Source organism: Onychostruthus taczanowskii, unplaced genomic scaffold (assembly GCF_017590055.1).
Source record: "Onychostruthus taczanowskii isolate IOZ18803 unplaced genomic scaffold, ASM1759005v1 scaffold183, whole genome shotgun sequence".
In the NCBI taxonomy this organism is placed as follows: domain Eukaryota; kingdom Metazoa; phylum Chordata; class Aves; order Passeriformes; family Passeridae; genus Onychostruthus; species Onychostruthus taczanowskii.
The window spans coordinates 632,504-651,350 of NW_024499051.1; the positions used below are offsets into that span (position 1 = coordinate 632,504).

General features: G+C 39.3%; 2 protein-coding genes across 3 annotated transcripts in view; both read left to right on the forward strand.

Annotated features, from left to right (window-relative positions):
• Positions 1–15: 15 nt before the first annotated feature.
• On the forward strand, positions 16–11,525 carry BPNT1 (3'(2'), 5'-bisphosphate nucleotidase 1). Its single transcript, XM_041401048.1, has 9 exons — positions 16–215; positions 3,361–3,485; positions 5,559–5,663; positions 5,937–6,044; positions 6,562–6,610; positions 7,575–7,666; positions 8,626–8,823; positions 9,687–9,792; positions 10,973–11,525. Exons 2-9 carry the CDS (start codon positions 3,369–3,371, stop codon positions 11,119–11,121), a joined length of 924 nt encoding a protein of 307 aa, XP_041256982.1. The 5' UTR covers positions 16–215; positions 3,361–3,368; the 3' UTR covers positions 11,122–11,525.
• A 3,138-nt stretch (positions 11,526–14,663) lies between these two features.
• EPRS1 (glutamyl-prolyl-tRNA synthetase 1) overlaps positions 14,664–18,847 on the forward strand; it is a 39,538-nt gene continuing 35,354 nt past the window's right edge. For both annotated transcript variants that reach the window (XM_041401044.1, XM_041401045.1), the window contains exons 1-2: positions 14,664–14,787; positions 17,060–17,144. In XM_041401044.1, the coding sequence (XP_041256978.1) occupies positions 14,742–14,787; positions 17,060–17,144 (131 nt within the window). In that variant the 5' untranslated portion in view covers positions 14,664–14,741. The remainder of the gene's footprint in view (positions 14,788–17,059; positions 17,145–18,847) is intronic.

Consider the following 18,847-nt stretch of genomic DNA (forward strand, 5'->3'; position numbering starts at 1 on the left):
GAAGGCTTTGGGGCGTTCCGAGGTGGTTTGGTAGGGGCGGCCTGTCCTCGCTGACGAGCTGGCTCGGAGGCCTCGCTGCCTGCGGGCGGGGAGCGGCGGTCTCTCCTTGGCACGGGAACCGACGTGAAGGGCTCGGAGCGCACCGCACACTGCCGGCGATCGGTGCCGGGCCACGGGGGCCGGCGGAGATCCAGGGAAAAGCGAGGTTGGACCCGGTGAGTTGACGGCTGCCCCAGGAGAGCTGCTTCTGCCATCCCCAACTAGCCGTGGCGTGTCCGGCCACTCTCCGCTGGGTGCGTTTGCGGGTACCGCTCCATGGCTCCGGCTGCGCTGCCCTTCAGGCGCTTTGGCACCGGGAATATCACAGCAAGAAAATCAGGAACAGGCTTCCCTTTTTTTTTTTTTTTTTTTTTTTTTTTTTTTTTTTTTTTTTTTTTTCTCTTTGGTGAAATGAGGTAGCGCAGCCCATTTGGAAGTCTGTAGGTGAACATCAGTGAGATTCCCACCCCGAGTCCTAGCCGGCTTCTGCTGGGTAAATATTGCTCCCTTACATAATGAAAAGTTTGTCTTTTATTAGGTGTGGGCCGAAGTTTATTGTAAAGAAATAGGGAGCTCCGGTCGCTTAGACATTGAAGAGTTCCAAGAATAAAGTCATGGCCTAGCACTTGGATTTAAGGACATGCTCTGTGTGATGTCCACTTTCTCCTTTTATCAGACAAAACCGTAAATTTAGAAAATGGAAATTTGCATAAAAGAGAATGAGAACCATCAACAAATCTGTCATGTGTGCTTTGATAAGTTAATTGTTGTCAGCCTGTAGTAGTTAGATACATCAGAATTAAAAAGTAGAACTAGAACTCATTAATTTTAACAGGTATCAGAATAGGCTGATTTGTCAAGGCCATTCAGCAGTTTGATTGCTGGGCTAGAAGAAAGGAGGGAAGATCTTTAGAAGAAAGTGATACCCAAATTTAACTTGAGACATAATTGCTGTGCATTATTTGTAAACTTCACAGTTTTCTAGGAGTCAAACTATTTTTTTGCAAAGCAAGCAATATATTCTTAAGTGCGTTGTGGAAGTATACATTAGACATTGCCCTCATCAGAAAGAATGTGCCATAAACCTATAAATAAGTTGAGATCAAAAAGTAACAGAGGTAAAAAACTTAGAGGTAACTACTGCATTCACTTATCTAATCAAAAAGGTCCAATACACCAGATGATGTGTCACACAGGAGGTGCAGCCCTGTAAAAATCTAAGGCACCTTTGCACTAATAAAATATTTGCAATTCATTAGGTAATTACTCCAGAATGATGAGGAAGGGGTGTTGAACCTCTCATTTCAGTTTCTTTTAATAAAGCTTATTTTTTCATTAAAATACTTTAATTTTAAAGTTTGCCAGGAGATCCTGGGTTCACCACACAAAGTATTTTTGCCCTATGTATAGACAAGAAAAATGTACCTGAAAATACCTTGGGTCAAGCTTCAAGAATTCAAGATAGTATTTCTGTATTGTTTTCTGAGTCTTTTGAAATTTTATGTGTTTGCACTTTATGTTTGTAAAGTAAGTCAAGACTTTAAACAATTAAGTTTTCCTCTCATTTTTGAAGTAGGATCAAATGTACAGTAAAAGGCCAAAGGACTTTTTTTTTTGAGAAGCTGAACAAAGAATGTTAATTCTGTTCATCTTTAATCCAAACTTTCCATCTAATATGCTACTTTTTTAGCTCTTTCTCAGAAATTCTCATATTCCATATATTTTCATTATGGAATAAACTATTTTCCTTCCTGCTAACTTGTTTCACATGATGGTGTAGACTTAAAATAGTATATTGCTTTCCATGTGTAATGATACATATTTGCTCTGCAACTTTCAATTGTTTGAGAGCTGCTTTTTGCCACAGGTAGCATTTCCAAAAGTTCCTCTGTAATTATTGCCACCTGTCCAGGGTTACTTTGGGTATGGACCTTGGCTATTCCACAGAACTCCAGTGCACTTTGCTCCCATCCATCAGCTGGAAATAATAATTAACATTAGCAACTGTACTTTTTGAATGTGCTTGCACAGTCACTCTACTCTTTCAGCCTTAGAGTGCTTCTGACTTTACTCATACAGGTATGGTGTTACTAAAGTGGTCAAAAAGTTTTTAAATCAGCTAAATTTGAGATGCTGGTACCTCTGACATTGCTGTTCTGTGAACAGCCATGAACTTCATTTGTAGAGGAAGAAAGGAAAGGTGTTGTATAATGACCTGTTGCCACTTAAGCAGGACTTGCTGCAATGGCAATATTTATGATATGATTGTTGTATTACACTTCCCCCATAATATATCTTGTTTTGTGAGGTTATCAGTGAGTTCTTCTGTATTTTGTTCTGCCTCTGCTCAAGTGTTTCCTTGGAAGTGTGTCACACATGTGAGGCCAAGCCAAAAAGTGTGTCATCTACACAGACAGAAACAACTGATAGGAAAATAGAAAAAGCAATTAACTCTGCATTTTAAAAAACTGCAGTGTGGTTATCGCTCTTTAACCACTCTTGTGGTTATCAAGTTTAGCTCTTTTTCCTGAGCTAAATAAAAGCTGGGAGGAATGCCAGCCTTTCCAAGGGTGATGGTTATTCCACTTGGTAACTGAAGGCCCAGTGAATTGCACTGGTTTGTGCTGAGAACAGATGAGGAAGACAATGCAATATTAAGAATGACAGGACATGGAGTGGTGAAGGGAGGCAGGAAGATAGAAATTGATTTCCTTGAAGAAATCAGGAGAAGTTAACAAATACAGAAAGGATGGTTAAATTCAGATGGCTAAATTCAGCCTTTGCATACAAGTTTGCAGTACCTGCATATCATTAACCTACTTTGTGTACACAATTGGCCATCTACAAACCTCTATTTTATAGTTAAACAAAGGGCAATAGTAAGTGAAGTTGCCCATGTCATCCTGTCTGGTAATTTTGTGCTTGAGTTCTGGGCACAAACCAACCATAGGTTCAGTTCTGAAGAAATGAACTTATGTTCAAAGTGTGCAAAAAATGAGTGCTGTGTGTAGACTTTTCTTTTTCTTAATATTTATGATAAGAGATTCTGCTGCTGCTGTTGTTCTTTTTTAATGGCATTCTATTTTAATGAGAACCAGGTTTACTGTCAGAACTTGGATATTTGCAAGATCTTGTCTACAATAGCTTTATATCCTTGTGTTCATTAATTGCATTTTTAAAAAAATCCAAAGCTCACCTCATTACTATTTACTGGCTGTAACCCACTTTCTGCTTTCTACTCTGTTTCAAATGTTAGGTAAAATACCTTTTTTCTTCTGTTGAAGAGAGAAATGTTCAAGTTTGCTTTTTGTTTCTTTCCAGCATTCAGCATGGCTTCTCCAGCTCTCCTCATGCGTGTGGTGGCCTCGGCATATTCTGTTGCAGAAAAAGCTGCAACAATTGTTAGAAATGTGATGTCTGCAGGAGATCTGGGCATAGTCGAGAAGGTATTACCTTTTACTTTTTTCCAGTTTATTTTCATTTTTTAATCTTGAGTTGGATACAAGCCAAAGTGGTATTTTTAAAAATCAGCAACTGTGAGAGGAAATACAGCCCTCACCTCCCCCACCACCACCTACAACAAATATTCCTTTTTAAAGGATTAAAACAGCCCTAGAAAAGTGTATTTTGACCAGTACTTCTAAACAACATTTGTACATTTAAAAGAAACACCATAAGTTTGTCCTGATTTCCCTCATAAAACACAAGGTTTGCATAACACCTCAAAATCCATAAGGTATATTTCCTGTTAATTTTCATGCCTATGTTCTCACATCCATAGTACAGCTTAAAATAACCATGCCCTTGATGAATTTTGGGTTAGAATAAATCAGTGTTTGATTTCCTAAAACAAAAAAGAACCTTAGCTTTTATTGTAAATCAAAATAAATTCAGAGCTTCAAATTTAATTATAAAAAGAAACCAGGTATTAAAGTTCTTAATTTGCTGTAATTTAGGAATTTGCACTGATGAGCCAGGATCTTTGTTTTGACTACAGTACTGGAATAGGTGAAATTAACTTTAGAAGTTAATTCTAGCTTTACAGATATATAACAGTATTAAGGGCTTCATTAAATATATATATATATAAATATATATAATTGTTGGTCTTTACATTGAAGGTACTGCAGGAATTTACATTATTCAAAAATCATCAAATATAGCAGGTGATATTGGTTCTAAGTAAGATTCGTTTTACATACTTTTAAATTTTTTGAAGAATGAATACTACAAACACACAAAATTAGATCGAAAGCAATGACCAACAGAAGAGGTTCCTGTTTGAGAGACTAGAGATCTTGAAATTCCTTCAAGCTTCTTGCCAAAGTGGCTGCTGAAGGCAGAGGAAGAAGGCAAGAGAACTTCTGCATGTGCCTCTGTTTTGCAGTCTGAAGGAAGAGATGCAGAACAGAAAGGAACAGAAGTGCTGCCTCTCATTATTCATCCTCTTTCTGTAGCCAGCAAAGACCAAGACCAGTTCCAGCTGGCCTTACTGAAAGCTTTAGAACATCTGGGAAGGGAATATTCCACATTTTTCCCTCAGCATAGTGACCCTCCATCCATTTATCTAGTTCAGGAACATCTGAGTTTTTAGCCATCTCCTCTCCTGATATCCTGAGTTTTCTTTCCTTCAGTCAACTCTAAGCTCTCCATTTATATTGCTTTTCTTTGTAGTACTAGTACTTTCCACCTCTGCCCCCCAACTTGGTGGTAGACACCGTTGTCCATCCATTTTTCCATTAAAGAACTACTTATACTGTATTATTTGGTTCATGTCCTGGAACAAAGGACATTCTCTGCAATAAATTGATCTTACTGAGTCTAAATTCAGGACCAATTTCAACCAAATTAATTAGGGGATGAGAGGGAAATTTCCAAGAAAAATGTTAAGTTTCATAACATTAGAACTTGGCTAAGGGACAGACTAGTTTTGAGCATGCAAAAATTAATCCATTACATGATTCTAAATAGAATCCTAAATTCCTATACAGGAATTATATCCTGTAGCTGGATAAAACACTTGTCAGAAAATAAGATACAAGCAGATAAAATTTTTGTTTGATGCAACAATGATGCAAATCTTAGATGAACTATCTTTCTAAATTCCAATGCTAACAGAATTATTTCTTACTGGAATTCTATCTCTGGACCTAAAGGGTTAAAAAAAGAGTTAATAAGTTACCCACTTTCACATGTAGCAGGTTATTAACATTTAAGAAGTTAGTGTAACATATGTAGCAACTTATGTTTGGCTACACAACATTGGGAAAGCTTGCAGTCATTTTTTTATGTCACCTTGGGGCACGAAATCCACTGTTCTATTGTCACACCAGTCTGTCTTAGCTCTGGGGTGCACAGGAAAACTCTGCTTCTTGCAGTTTTTAGCCTGCCTTTCACAAGGTCACTTGCTGGGTTGAAGATTTACCAAACTAGATTACAAGTAGATATTCAGAGTGTTGTATGGGCCACTGTGCTGGTGTATTTTTTTAATACACAAATTCCTATCCGCTCTTGGACAGGCTGGACCCAATGACTTGCAGACCAAAGCTGACCGACTGGTACAAATGAGCATTTGTGCTTCCCTGGCACGGAAGTTTCCCAAGGTGACAATCATAGGAGAAGAAGTAAGTACCTGCTTTATTTCACACTAACAATTTATCATGCTGTAGCTTGCAGTAGAATTTGCTTTGGCTGGGTTTAGGAAAACATCGATTTTAATTAAAAAAAAAAAAAAAAAAAAAAAAAAAAAAAACAAACCAAGAAAAGTATTTCCATCCCATTTCACCTTTCCATTTCATTAGCTTTTTCAAGCTGCTCTCAAATACACAGCTCTAAGGCAAAATGAGGTGAGTGAGTCCACAACATTTTTCTGATAATTCTGAGAATTCTTTTGTTAGGAGCTGCCCACTGATGATGTAACTGAGGATTTAATTGAAAATGGTCACTGTGAAGAAATACTGAAGAAACCTTGTCCTGCCCAGTACACAGGAATTAAAGAGGAAGAGGTAATGCTATGTCTGTGTCTTAATATTTTACATTATCTATACTACTTTCTGATTTTAGCTAAGAGTGTACAATGAAGAAAGGTTTTTTCAATGTTGCCAGTTTTTCTTTTTTGTTTGAAAACTGAAATGTGTCATGAGAATTGCACCTCCAGAGCTACAAATGCTGCATGCTCCTGTCTGCAGTAATGGGAAATGGAAATTGTCTTCTTACAATTTGTGATTCAAACTAATTTGGCAGGAATCTAGTTTGGACATATGAAAGTATTTTCCATTTCAGCTTAATTCTTCATACTTCTATTAAGAGATTTACTGAGACATTCCAGTCAATATTTAAGCCTCTTTTATTTGGTAAAATACTATTATAGGTTTCAGCCATATAATATTGTTAAAACTTTGGATCTCTTCATTTCCTTACTGTCATAAGGAAATAAAAGTACTAAAGTAAAATATATCCTTTGTGTGGTAATTTACGTGATTTGTATTTGTTAATTTTTCCTTATTTTTTTTATTCTTAAAGCTTGTAATATGGGTTGATCCCTTGGATGGAACCAAAGAGTACACTGAAGGTTGGATTTTCTTTTAATTCTCTTGGTAAAAAAAAAATAGCAATAGTAATAAAGTAGCAGACATATCCATAGGTTTATCATAGAAGTTACTTACAATATGGTTTCATAAGGCTGATGTACTTATTGAGCGCTTGGAATGTATTTTTTCACTCTATTCAGTTCTAACCAGTACTGAATATTCCTGATGGGCTACTGAGTGCTGACCCACTTCAGAGTGCAACGAGCTGCCTTTGACTGCTGGTTGTCTTGAGTTTTTAGCTAAATTTACAATTTTATGTATCTTTGAATTGAAGGACTAAATCTCCCCTTCAAACAGGAATATGCTCAGTTGTATTTACATCTTCCTCTCAAACAACCCAAATACTACAGCTGTACTTGTAGCCCTTTCAAAATAAACAAATATCCTCTCACAAATCACAATTTTTCAGTCATGGGAAGAAACTGTTCTCAGCAAAGCCTAATTTCTGTCCACAGAAATAGACCATAAAATGAAAGAAAAGAAAAAAATAAAAAGAAAAGCCTCTAAGAAACAATATGCTGAAATATGCTTTTGCCTCCTAATGCATGTTTTAGTTGATTAATATAAAATCTTTTAGGCAGATTTTTTTCCCTTTTTGGGGAGAGAGATGTCAATAAATTGCTAGTTTTGAATAGCATTAAAGAACTCCCACCACAATTACAGAAGAGTGTCATCATATACTGCTGTGTAGTTGTATCTTTAAATGTCCTTCTCATTATGTGTTAGTTATAACATAGCTCTATTAAAAGAACTCTATCTGGGGCATTTTTTAGCAGACCTCAAGGCTAAATGACTAAAAAATTATATCAACATCTGAGAATCCTGATTATTATTTGCATTTTTAAGATAGCACTCTGCATATTGATTTGTGGACTTTTACTGAAGGTATATGTTTTTATTAAGATCTTTCTCAAGCCTAACTACATTCCTGCTTTTTCTGTCCAGGTCTCCTTGACCACGTAACCGTTCTTATTGGAATTGCCTATGGAGGCAAAGCAATAGCAGGAGTTATTAATCAGCCATATTACAACTATGAGGTATTAAATAATTGATCTATTTAGAAGCATCGTGTGATTTCTAAATGTTGCTCCTAAGCTATTTCAGTTAGCACACCTGCAACTGAAAACTGGCACGTAATGGAGTTATTGTTGTAATGTAAGGTATTGGGGTTTTTTAATTAAATATATATCATTTTAAATGTTGGTTTCCAGGAACTGAATGTCAGGAACTTACTAACAACCATACTGAATCATGAGGCTAGTGTAATGCACCAATACAGTATATATTAGGTATATACTGTGCAAATTACTACAGTCCTTATAAAGTACCTACTGTAAAACAAGTACAGGTCAGGTGTTGCAGTCTTTGCTAGAAATTCTTTAGTAAATCCATGCAATGGGTGCATTTGCAATGTGTGGTAACTGCTATAAATCTCTAGCCCTAAATAAACCAAGCATAAGTTGTCACTGACAGCTGGGTTAGAGTGTATCATGCCAGGCTTCAGGATGGCCAACCTACAGACATTTACATATTTGGTGATTATTTCAGTATTATTGGGGGAGCTCATGGTACAGCCTGACCAATTAAACTTATTGGAGTTAAAAGAAAAGGCCCTTGAGCTGATGTAATGCTATCATGTTTTGTATGACATGGATCACAAAATATTCAAGTTACGAGATACTTTCAATTACAGATTGTGCCCCAAGTACAGAAATGTACAATTATTAATCTGCCAGTCACTGGAGGCAGGATGTATTGCACCACAATATCACAGATAAGAAAAGGGTCAATGATGTCATTGCCTTATAGGGAAAGAGAGCTAATTTCTCACTCTGGGCTCTCAAGTAGTGCCCTTTTTAAGTGCCACTGTTTAAAGGTACAGCCCAATATTAATATTATACTCCCTGATATGCCAAGATGCATCTAGGTGCCCTTTCTCTTTGTGCTTTGGCTGCTGATCAGTGTGATAAACCATCATTCTGTGCCTTTCTTGTAGGCAGGAGCTAATGCTGTACTGGGCAGGACAATCTGGGGAGTGCTGGGCATGGGTGCCTTTGGCTTTCAGCTGACAGAAGCACCTCCTGGCAAACACATTGTCGTTACCACCCGCTCCCACAGCAGTGCCCTAGTGAATGAGTGCATCACTGCCTTGAACCCAGACCATGTCATCAGAGTTGGAGGAGCAGGAAACAAGGTATGAAAACGCCAAATCTTCTGGTTTTACTAGGAGGTGACACCTTTGGGAAAAAAAAAAAAAAAAAGACTTTCTAATTAAATTATTTGCTTACTTGCATGAACATACAGGAAAGACTTCCTCCACTTTACCCAGCACAACTCTTTCTAGCATTCAGTCTGCTGTGAGGTTGAGAGAATTTGGCACAGGTGTATTTCTACCAGTGGCCATACTGGTCATGGCTGAGGTCTGTCTTCCCGAGTATTCTGTTTTTAGGGGTGAAAGTAAAAAGTTGTAAGACAGAATGAATAAATGGGAATTCAGTTTAATCTCAATTATTAGACATGTCCTCCTGTTTGTGTTAATACAGCTTTTGTTCCAACTATCTAGCAGCACATTTGAAAGGATAAAAATATAAGCACACTGTGATATTTCCTTTCTGAAATTTCTCTGCGTACAGGGAACACTCATTTTGTACAGGTTTTAAAGCTGTTTTGTCATAGTTGTCAAAAACACACCCTCTCATCTCTTTTCCCCAACATATGCAAGGCCCAAAGTGGCACTAACACAACATGTATATATTTTCCCCTTTATTTTTTTAGTACTTGCACAAGAAGTGAATTCTTGTTTCTGAAACTGAGAGCAGATTTTCATCCTATAGACTGTATTTATAACAATCAAAAATATTGAACTGGGAATGGTGATACAGTGTAGCTTCCAAATTTTAATACATTCATTGTAATATTAATAAAGAAATGGCTGGTGTTCCTTTCCTGACTGTCAGTACTTAAATAAACAGATTTAATCCCCACTTCCTGGTGTTATTTCTACCCATTTTTAAATGCCTAAAACCTTTGCAATGATTGCAGTTCTATTCTTAACAGATCATTCAACTCATAGAAGGCAAAGCATCTGCTTATGTATTTGCCAGTCCTGGGTGCAAGAAGTGGGATACATGTGCACCTGAAGCTATCCTACATGCTGTGGGAGGTAAGTTAATAGCATTCAAAGTTCCAGGATAAGTAAAACTGCATTAATTTCAAGTTAGTTGTGCTTTCCATTGAAAGAAAAATGACAATACATGCGTCAATAACTGTCATGTAATTAAAAAAGCCAAATCTCTAAATTTGGGGTATATTCATTTTAATATTTTCAAAACAAATGTCCCTTTTTTTTTCTGTTGGCCACTATCTCGCAGTAAAATCTGATGTCCTACTAACTGAGTATAGTAGTTTATTATTAGTAACATATTATGTAATATGTGGATATTGAATTCTTTAAACCAACAAAAATAGGTCAAATCATGCTGTTGTTCTCTGGATGTACAAACTCCAAAATTGAGTCATTCATGTAATTCAACAGAATTAATGGTCTCCAACCAACATGAAACACTTCACTTATCTAGGGGCTAAAGGGGTTGAAAAGTTATGAAAAGACTCACTACTGAGGATTTGAAGTAGTATTTTTTTTTAATTCTTCTTTTCACATTAATAAGCCTTTTACTATATGCTAAAATTATGGGGTTTGATTCCTAAATTCTGTCAAGCAAGGATAACAGGCTTCATAATGACACTTTTGAAGTCCTCTGCAGCCTGTAGTGTTCATAACTGTGGGATGATTTTAAACAGGGTTAGCTCAAGCACAAAGTAACCCAACCAATCTGGGGCAGCACAGTGCTGTATTTAGCGTCTTTGGTAGATAGGAATCTCCTGGTTAAATTAGCTTGAATAAAGATCTGTCTTGCTCTTGCTAAGTGATTCCTAAAATCTCATTTAAAACCAGCTGGGGTGTTTCAACATTATGTTAGTTTGTGATCTAGAGTTACCCTGGTTTTTACTTGAACTGATGATTTTTCCTTGCTGCTTGTCAATGGCAAATGTAAAAGCTACTCAGGAAGCATTTTAAGTAATCCATGAGATAGACATATTTTCCTTTTCCTGAGACACAAAGAATTTAAGTATTGTTGAAAAAAAAACCAACAAAACCCCACTAGTTACTCGATTTCAGTCAACATAAAAGCTGTTGTACTTTAACTGGAAGCAAAGATAGTTCACATCTGAAGACAGGCATGTGTACCACAAAGACTGCTTTAGTTATTTCACTTGAACTAATAGACTCCAACTCCTTTTTGCTGGAATATTTTTTCCTTTTTTTTTTTTTTTTTTTGCAGGCAAGATAACTGATATCTGTGGAAATTCATTTCAGTATAACAAGGAGGTGAAACACATGAATTCAGCTGGTGTCCTTGCCACTTTGAGAAATTATGACTACTATGCCAGTCGTATTCCAAACACTGTGAAAGAATCTCTTGTGCCTTAAAGCAGGGAAGAGTCTTCACTTGGCCTGGAAAGCTGAGAAAATGAGCTTGGTAAAAAAGAAAGGAAGAAGATGACTGAGCATTAAATTCTGTTTCATAGAATCTGAACTGAACTCTTTCAGTAAGGTGTTCAATAATTTCAAAATTATACAGAATCTCTAAGTATCTGCTGGATCAGATTGTTTGTCTATGTTGAGCAGACAACATCAGAACAGTCAAGTTTCTTCAGTAGTTGTTTTCTATATTCTTTGGGAGTTTTTCTTCCTCATGACTGAGTGTAATATACTGCTAATCATAACACTGCATATTCTGGACACAAAATCATGTTAAGTCATGTATCTGATCTTGCTCAATGGTTTCTGTTGTCAATAAGGGTTATTGTGTTAAATACAAATGGACTAAGCATTTCCCTGGATGGATGATCTCATTTGTTATAAAGTTGCCAATTTTGATTCTTAGAGTGGCATCTAAATTTTTTTGGTCTGCACTGAGTTTTGCAGGAGGTAGGACACAATGCAGCTGAGCCTGGAAATCTCAAATAAGGATTCATGGATCACTGGATACATTGAGGATCAGTGAAATGTACATACATCAGAGTTCAGAACAGCTCAGCTGGGAGCCCAAGGAAACATGACAAGGGCACCTCTATGATGATTTGAAATGATTTTTCAGGGTTTATGCCACTGCAGTCTTGGAGCACTTTGGGCATCTAAAGCCAAGGTCACTTTGGCATACTTGGGAATAACACAAAAGCCAGACTTTGAAATTTTCCATGTCCAGATTCTGAGATAAACCAGCCTTTCCAACAGCCCCAGAGTTGAGGAAGTGGACAGTACCATTTCCCTCGCATGTGGAACACAGGCATGTTAGAGGAGGGGAGAAGAACAGGGCCAAGATCACCTAAAATTAACTTTGAATTGGAGATTCTGTTTCAGTCAGCTTTCCCATAGGTGTGGCTGTTAGGAAAGCAGGATTAAACTGCCCAGTCCACTTGAACACAAAAGAAAAGCCATAGTAAATTGCGTATCACTAACTAAAATTGGAAACTTAGACAAACCCTTTTGAAGTCTCTTTAAGCTGAATTTAGGATTTTGGAATTATGCTCTTGAACCAGTGAGGCATCTCTGCCCCTTCTTTTCTCCAGATGTTGTGACTCAAGTCCCTTACTCAAATGATGGAGTCCTAGGGCCTCCTTTTCCCTATCAATGTGATACATACTGAGGCATGCCGTGGAGAGATGCCAGTTTCAACAGACAACACGGAGATTTGCTTTTTTTTCTATTCAACTTGTGGAGAAAAGAGTGACATATGTCAGGCTCTCAGGCAGGTGTTGTCAGGGAGGGTGTCTGAACACAGCTGCTTGCTTACCTAAAGACTGAATCCCTAAGCTCTCACACAATTTTTTTCCTTACCCTCTGCTGGCACCATGAATGCCAAAGTAGCCTGAAGATGCACTGCACCCTTTCGTGCCTCCTCTCTACCCACAAGATTAGGTCTTCTAAATAACTACACTCTTCATCCACACAAACTGTCTTTAAATGAGTGCCTTAAGGTAGAAAAAGTTGTTTTCCATACAAAAGAAGGTTTTGAAATTCAGTTTTCCAGTGTGTTCAAGTTAGTTTTTTCTCCTGTCATCATACAATATATTCAACAACTCCACTTAGAGTCCTTAGATTAGATCCTTTCCTCACATTAGGGTTATACCAATATGTCTTCACTGGCTTAAAGCTGACTCCATTTCCAGGAACGTCTTGCCACCAAAAGATACGAACAAGGCAACCCTTGCTAAAATGTTCCTATCTCTCCATGTGCACACATGGAACAGAATCTAAGGAATCTTTTCCGTAGTGAGGTCATCTTAGCCTAACAGTTACAGATACATTAGCAAGATTAGCATTTACCTCATTCTAGCATTACACTGGATTAGAGCTGCATATATAGGAACAATGTGTGCTTCTAATCCCTTGATCTAAAGCCTACCTTTCTTCTCTTCCTCAATTGCATAACTGGTAAGAGCAAGCAGGGCAGATTCAGCCTACTTTAATTAGAACCTTCTTCATATTTTAGCCCATTAAAAGTTTAGTCATTCCACGTACTGATTGTGACTGAAGTTTGAACCACATAGCAAGTACAATGATTTCACTGCTTGTTATACATAATTTTTACCTTTAATTTATACAGGATTCTTTGAATTATATGCCGTGGCATTCCCATCAAAATCTGCATGTGAATTTGCAAAACATGTTAAGATAAAATGTAGAACAACTCAGGCAACACAAAGGCCTGCCTTAATAGTTCTTTCCATGCAATCATTAAAATACAAAAGACAGAATCCACTGATAGTAATCTTCATCTACTGCCTCTATAACCTTATTTTCATCTGTACTTGCAACAGGTTTGAAAATCTCTTCAGCATAAGCCTCTTTCTAATTCTGCTGTAATTTCTGTCAGCTCATTTAGTTACCTGAATGAGAGTAGAACATACAGCATGTATCAGCTTCTGCATGGTGTCTAAAGATACTTATGTATGGAAACTCGTGGAAATACTTTCCACGCTTACAGAAACTGCAGAACTGCTAACACAGGAGAAGAGTAAGGAAAGTTGAAATTAAATCCAGCAGCAGGAATCAAGCATAAAAACCAGCATGTAATGTGCAGTCATGCTGTGGCTATACCACTACCTCCACTGCACAAAAAGCAGTGGTTCACCATTCAAGCATTTGATAATGTCTCTGTTAGCACATTAGGTGCTACAGTAACATCTATAAAATAGATGGGGGGGGGGGGGGGGGGGGGGTGTGGAAATCACAGGGACACTGCATTGTCCTTGCAACAAATTGAATTTGTGCCAGTCTCCTGCGAAAACTCGGTGACACAGCATTTTGTAATTCATTCCAAGGCTCCAGAAGGTGTCTGGGCACTGGGACAGGCTCTCCAGTGAAGTGGTCACAGTGCCAAGCCTGCCAGTTCGAAAGCGTTTGGACCACGTTGTGCACGGCCAGGAGTTGAACTCAGTGATCCTTGTGGGTTCCTTCCCGCTCGGGATATTCTAGGACTCATTTGACGCGCTGCAAAATTCGCACGTTTGTCAGAAGTTTAACAAGTGACATCCTACAAAACCAGAGGAGTGAAACCACCGCACTCAAACGTGTCGGTGTGTGTTGCGCTGCTCGATTTGTTTGGATCATCACACATAGAAAAGGGGCTGGAGGCATCTCCACGTCTGCTGCCAGACATCCAGCTAAGGGCTTTGGCAGGCAGCGCTCGCACAGCCCTGGGGAAAGCTCAGCCTTAAGAAAGGAAGCACCGACATCTGGTTTGCTGCGGAGCAGGGCAGCCCTCACCTCACCTCCCTCATCCCGGCCGGCTCCCTAGGGCTCCTCCGGCGCGGCCAGGAGCGCCCCGAGCACCGCCCGCTCGCCACCTCCGGCCGGCTCCGGGCCTCGGCAGCAAAGGGACACACCAACCACGCTCACTTCCCTCTACGGCTTCTCTCGAGGAAGTGACGAGCGCTTTCCCCGCCCCGGGGCGGCTCCTGCCGGGCCGCGCCGGGCCCTGCCGAGCTGGCAGCACTGCACGCCCCGCCCCGCTGCCTCTCTCGGTTCCGGCGCTGGCGGCGGGAATGGCGGCGCTGAGCCTCACCGTGGACGCGAGCACACCCCCGCTCGGTAAGTGCGGGCCGGGCGTCACCCCGCGCCTCCAAACTCCGCTCTGCCGGGGGGTCCGGCTGGTCTCTGTCCCCTCCCCGCCCCCCTCGCTCCCTCCTGCCGGTGTTGCATCATGCGGCGCCGGCCGTGCCCGCGTGCGGGGCCGGGCGAGGCGGCACCGGGGCCCGTGCCCGTCCTTCCTATTCCTCCCGTCCATCCCATCCCTGCCTTCCTTCCCCGGGCCGTGTGCCCGTTGCGGGTCCCTCTGAGCAGCTGCTGGGGCCGTGGCGGAGCGGCCGGCGCTGGGCATAACTCTGGCTGCAGGAATTCGGGCAGTGGTGAAGCCTCGGGTGACTTGGCGCGTTGAGGCTGAATGTTCAAGGCAGCCCTAGTTCTCATCGCCTGTTCGTGAGCTCTGCCGCTGTCTTGCTACCTTTCATTTTCAGTTCTAATCTGATGCTAAAATTCTCCTTTGGGGAGCTGGCTCGAAGTTCTCAGTTGCTCACTGCCCTTCGATGTTATTTTGCCTTTAAAAATGTGAGAACCTCCTTCATTGCACTTCCACCCATCTGGAAACAATCTTTTGTATATGTTCCATAAAATGTTTCCATTTCGTTGTCGCTGTTCAAAATAAATTTTCTTCCTCTTTTCATCGTTGTTTATTGATTTCTTTTTCTTGCTGTTACTTCCAAATGCATTTCAGAGTTGAATACAGCTTGCATGATTACTGATTCATGGTATAAAAACATATACATTTTAAATAAAATTTCTCCTGAGACTTGTTTATACTGATTTGCCAGAAAAGAAAATGATGCAATATGAATTATGATTAACATCAGGTTTAGGGGCTTTGGAGACTTACTTTGTTTTACAGCTGGTATGTGGCACTGGAGGTTTGTTTCAGGAGATTGCATGATTGTGTCAGAAATGTTACATATTACAGACGAAGCGTTTATATCAAGGAGACAAGCACACTTGTCTTACTCATCCCTACTTCATTCTCTTCATTGTGTCTGCTGTGCAAGAAAAGTGTCATAGTTTTTAATGTCATCAGTATTAATTACATAGCTTGGTGCACATAATAGTTGTCATTTTCTAAAGCATTTCCGCGCGTGTTATTAAAATACTTACGTGGCTTACTAACATAATGCATAAGGGATGTCAACCTGAATTTCACAGATGGATAGCTGAGGGATGAGAATAAGAACCTTGACTTACTCTTAATGCCAGAAGAAGGGTTTTCAGCTGAGAAGAGGTGAGAGCTGGGCAATTCCTAGCTCCCTAGTGCTTTGTATTTAGGCCGGTGTATTAATAGCTTGTAGTATCATCTGCCTTGGTAGCTGGAGCATTGTTCTAGGGAAGCTAAAGTGCACAGCACACTGTGGAGACTGTAACAGGTTAGGTGCCTCTTCAGACCTAGAGTACAGTCCTTGTTTTGCCTATGCAAAAGCTTGCTGCCTTTGTACGTGCTTCTGAGCAAAGTTAGAGAACACAAGCTCCTCTGCTTATGCTCAGCAGGCTGAGTCTGGAGCAGAGCCAGTGCAGAAATGCAGCCAAGTGAGCTTGGTGCTTTGTTTGAGCTGCTGTGTCGTGCTGTAGAGCCTTGAGATCAGAGCAGGTTTGCATCAAGCCTCTTGGAATGTGGGTAGAGCTGTCTTCCAGTCAATGGTGTAGCCTAAAAACTTCAGTAATTCTTCTCTTTCTGGAGATCATTTTTACTGTCACTGGTGAACTACTTTGAAAACCCAATGTAAGCTTCCTGGGCTTTTACATGGATAAAGTTTCTTGGTTTTGAATGGCTAATCTTTTCATAAACTTTAAATCAGGTTAAAAATAGTCGCATCCTTGTTCAGAAAGTGCTGTTACATTCAGTAATTGATCTCCTTTGATGCATGTGTCAGGGCTGGAATGGAGTATATTGGCAATACTGTTCAATAATTAAGAGCTTTTTGATTACATTCTCCTCATATACTGGGGGACAGGATTAATTTTTACCATACCCTTAGGAAGCAAAAATGTATTGCAGCAGACACTTTCTGAGCTCACTGCAGATCACTGTGTGCTGGACATTATCAATTTGAGGCTGTAAGGATTGCCAGGAAGAAGCCTCTTGCATGAGACTGAACATTGATTTTTTTTGTTTCCCTGGGCATTCTCACTTGAAGGAGTCAGTTCAGTCACCTGGTCCTAGGTGACTGAATATGATATAGGAGATATAAATGCTTGGTTGAAACTATGAAAGGTATCTCTCCTGGACAGAAGTTCAGTATCTTTTTCTCTTGTTTTTTTCAAGGAGCTCTGCTGACAGTGGAGCATGTGAAGAATGATGTTGAAATTTCAGTGCAAGAAGGCAAAGAAACTATCCTCTCTGTGTCCGAGTAAGTGACTTTCCATCTCTCCTTCTGCCTTTGGGTCAGCAGTTTTAAAAATCACATCATTGTAGCATTGACAGTAACCTTTTGAAGTAGGAGGGAAGGAAAAAAACCACAGTTTTATTCGTCACGGCATTACGGTTGTCTCCAGCACAGGCAAAACATTTACAGTATATTCTGAACTAGATCTTTATGGAAAAGACTCTTTATTTACCTGTACCTATGTACAACATTTATGCTGTACCAGTCACTTGACTGTTTAGGACTTTGTGTGGTGCCATGGGTTACCAACAGCAAGGCCGTTTTATTGTAGGGAGGTTTGATAACATAAGATTCCTTGGACTTGTACATGTATGGTGGACTGAAATTTGAATTTTTAGATGACATAATTTTAGGCTATTCAGTGTATCCATCTGCACACTGTAGAAAGAATATTGGAAATTTTTGTAGTAATCTGTCATCTGTCCTTCCAAAAATACTCTGCCATTGGAATGGATAACTTCGAGTTTGGGACACGAGAAGATGGTTTTTACAATCTCAGTAAGATAAAATGCCTATCAGAAATGCAGAACTAACACTGTTAGTTTTGGGAAGCTGCATTGTCATCTTTGATTCCATATGAGTTCAGACATCTGGATATATCAAGAGGAGAGGTCCTGCTGTCTGACATATCAGTGGAAACTCTGGCATTTAATATCTGCAGTAAGGAACATATTTGTACACATGAGCTTTGCAGTTGTAACTTAAAGTATGGTAACACCATGATGAATTTGGAATTGCTGATTTTAACTGTAGTTTTTGAACATTGATTGTTTTTTTTTTTGAAGATTGGGGGGAATCTATTGTTCACAGAGTTGCTGGCAAACTCTGATTTTGTCAGCTAATTCAGTAGAAGATGCTGTTAGAGCCACCAATGCATCATAGACTGGAATACCTGCTTGTCTGTAGAATTGCTATAGAAGCAGCATATTTCATCTTGTATTGCAGTTACTGACTTGTTCCTCATAAATTAACACTAACTGAGCATTTCCATGTCTTTTAACATCAGGTAATAAGCTTGTCACTATGTACATATATTTGCAGAAAATCAAAGCACAGGAAAATTCACAGCCTTCAGTCATGGTTGTTTTACTGGGTGCAAATATTGTTTTCTGTTTAAAATGTTAGACCTGAACTCAGATAGGGGTTCTTGCATAATCTGATATTGCATGTTGTCTTTTGCTGTGCCTGGTGATGGCACTGAATTTGTGGTTTTCAGTGAAAGCAAGAGAAATATGACAAGTTATATTGGGATTTAATTGGTACAGCTTTAATAATCTTCAGTGTATGTTTTGCACATGTGTGATACAGCTTACTTAACAGAAAGTTAATTGGATACTTTTACTTGCAGGAGAAAGTTTTCCTCTTAAGTAGCCTTCGTCAGGTTTAGATTTTGTTTTACTTTGACCGTTTGGGCAGTGTATGGATATATATATATATATTGAAATATATGCATATATATATATGTGTGTGTTTATACATATATCTGCACCTGTGACACTTGGAATATTTTTAATGTATATAGTTTTTTTTGAAATAATATTTATTTCATTAAATAATTTAGCGTTGCCATGCCTTCTTCGTACTGGATTGCAAAACCACTCATTTTGGCTGTAATGAAACTTGTCAGAAATGTAAAGCAAACACTCTTTTTCTGCACTTTGGCCCCA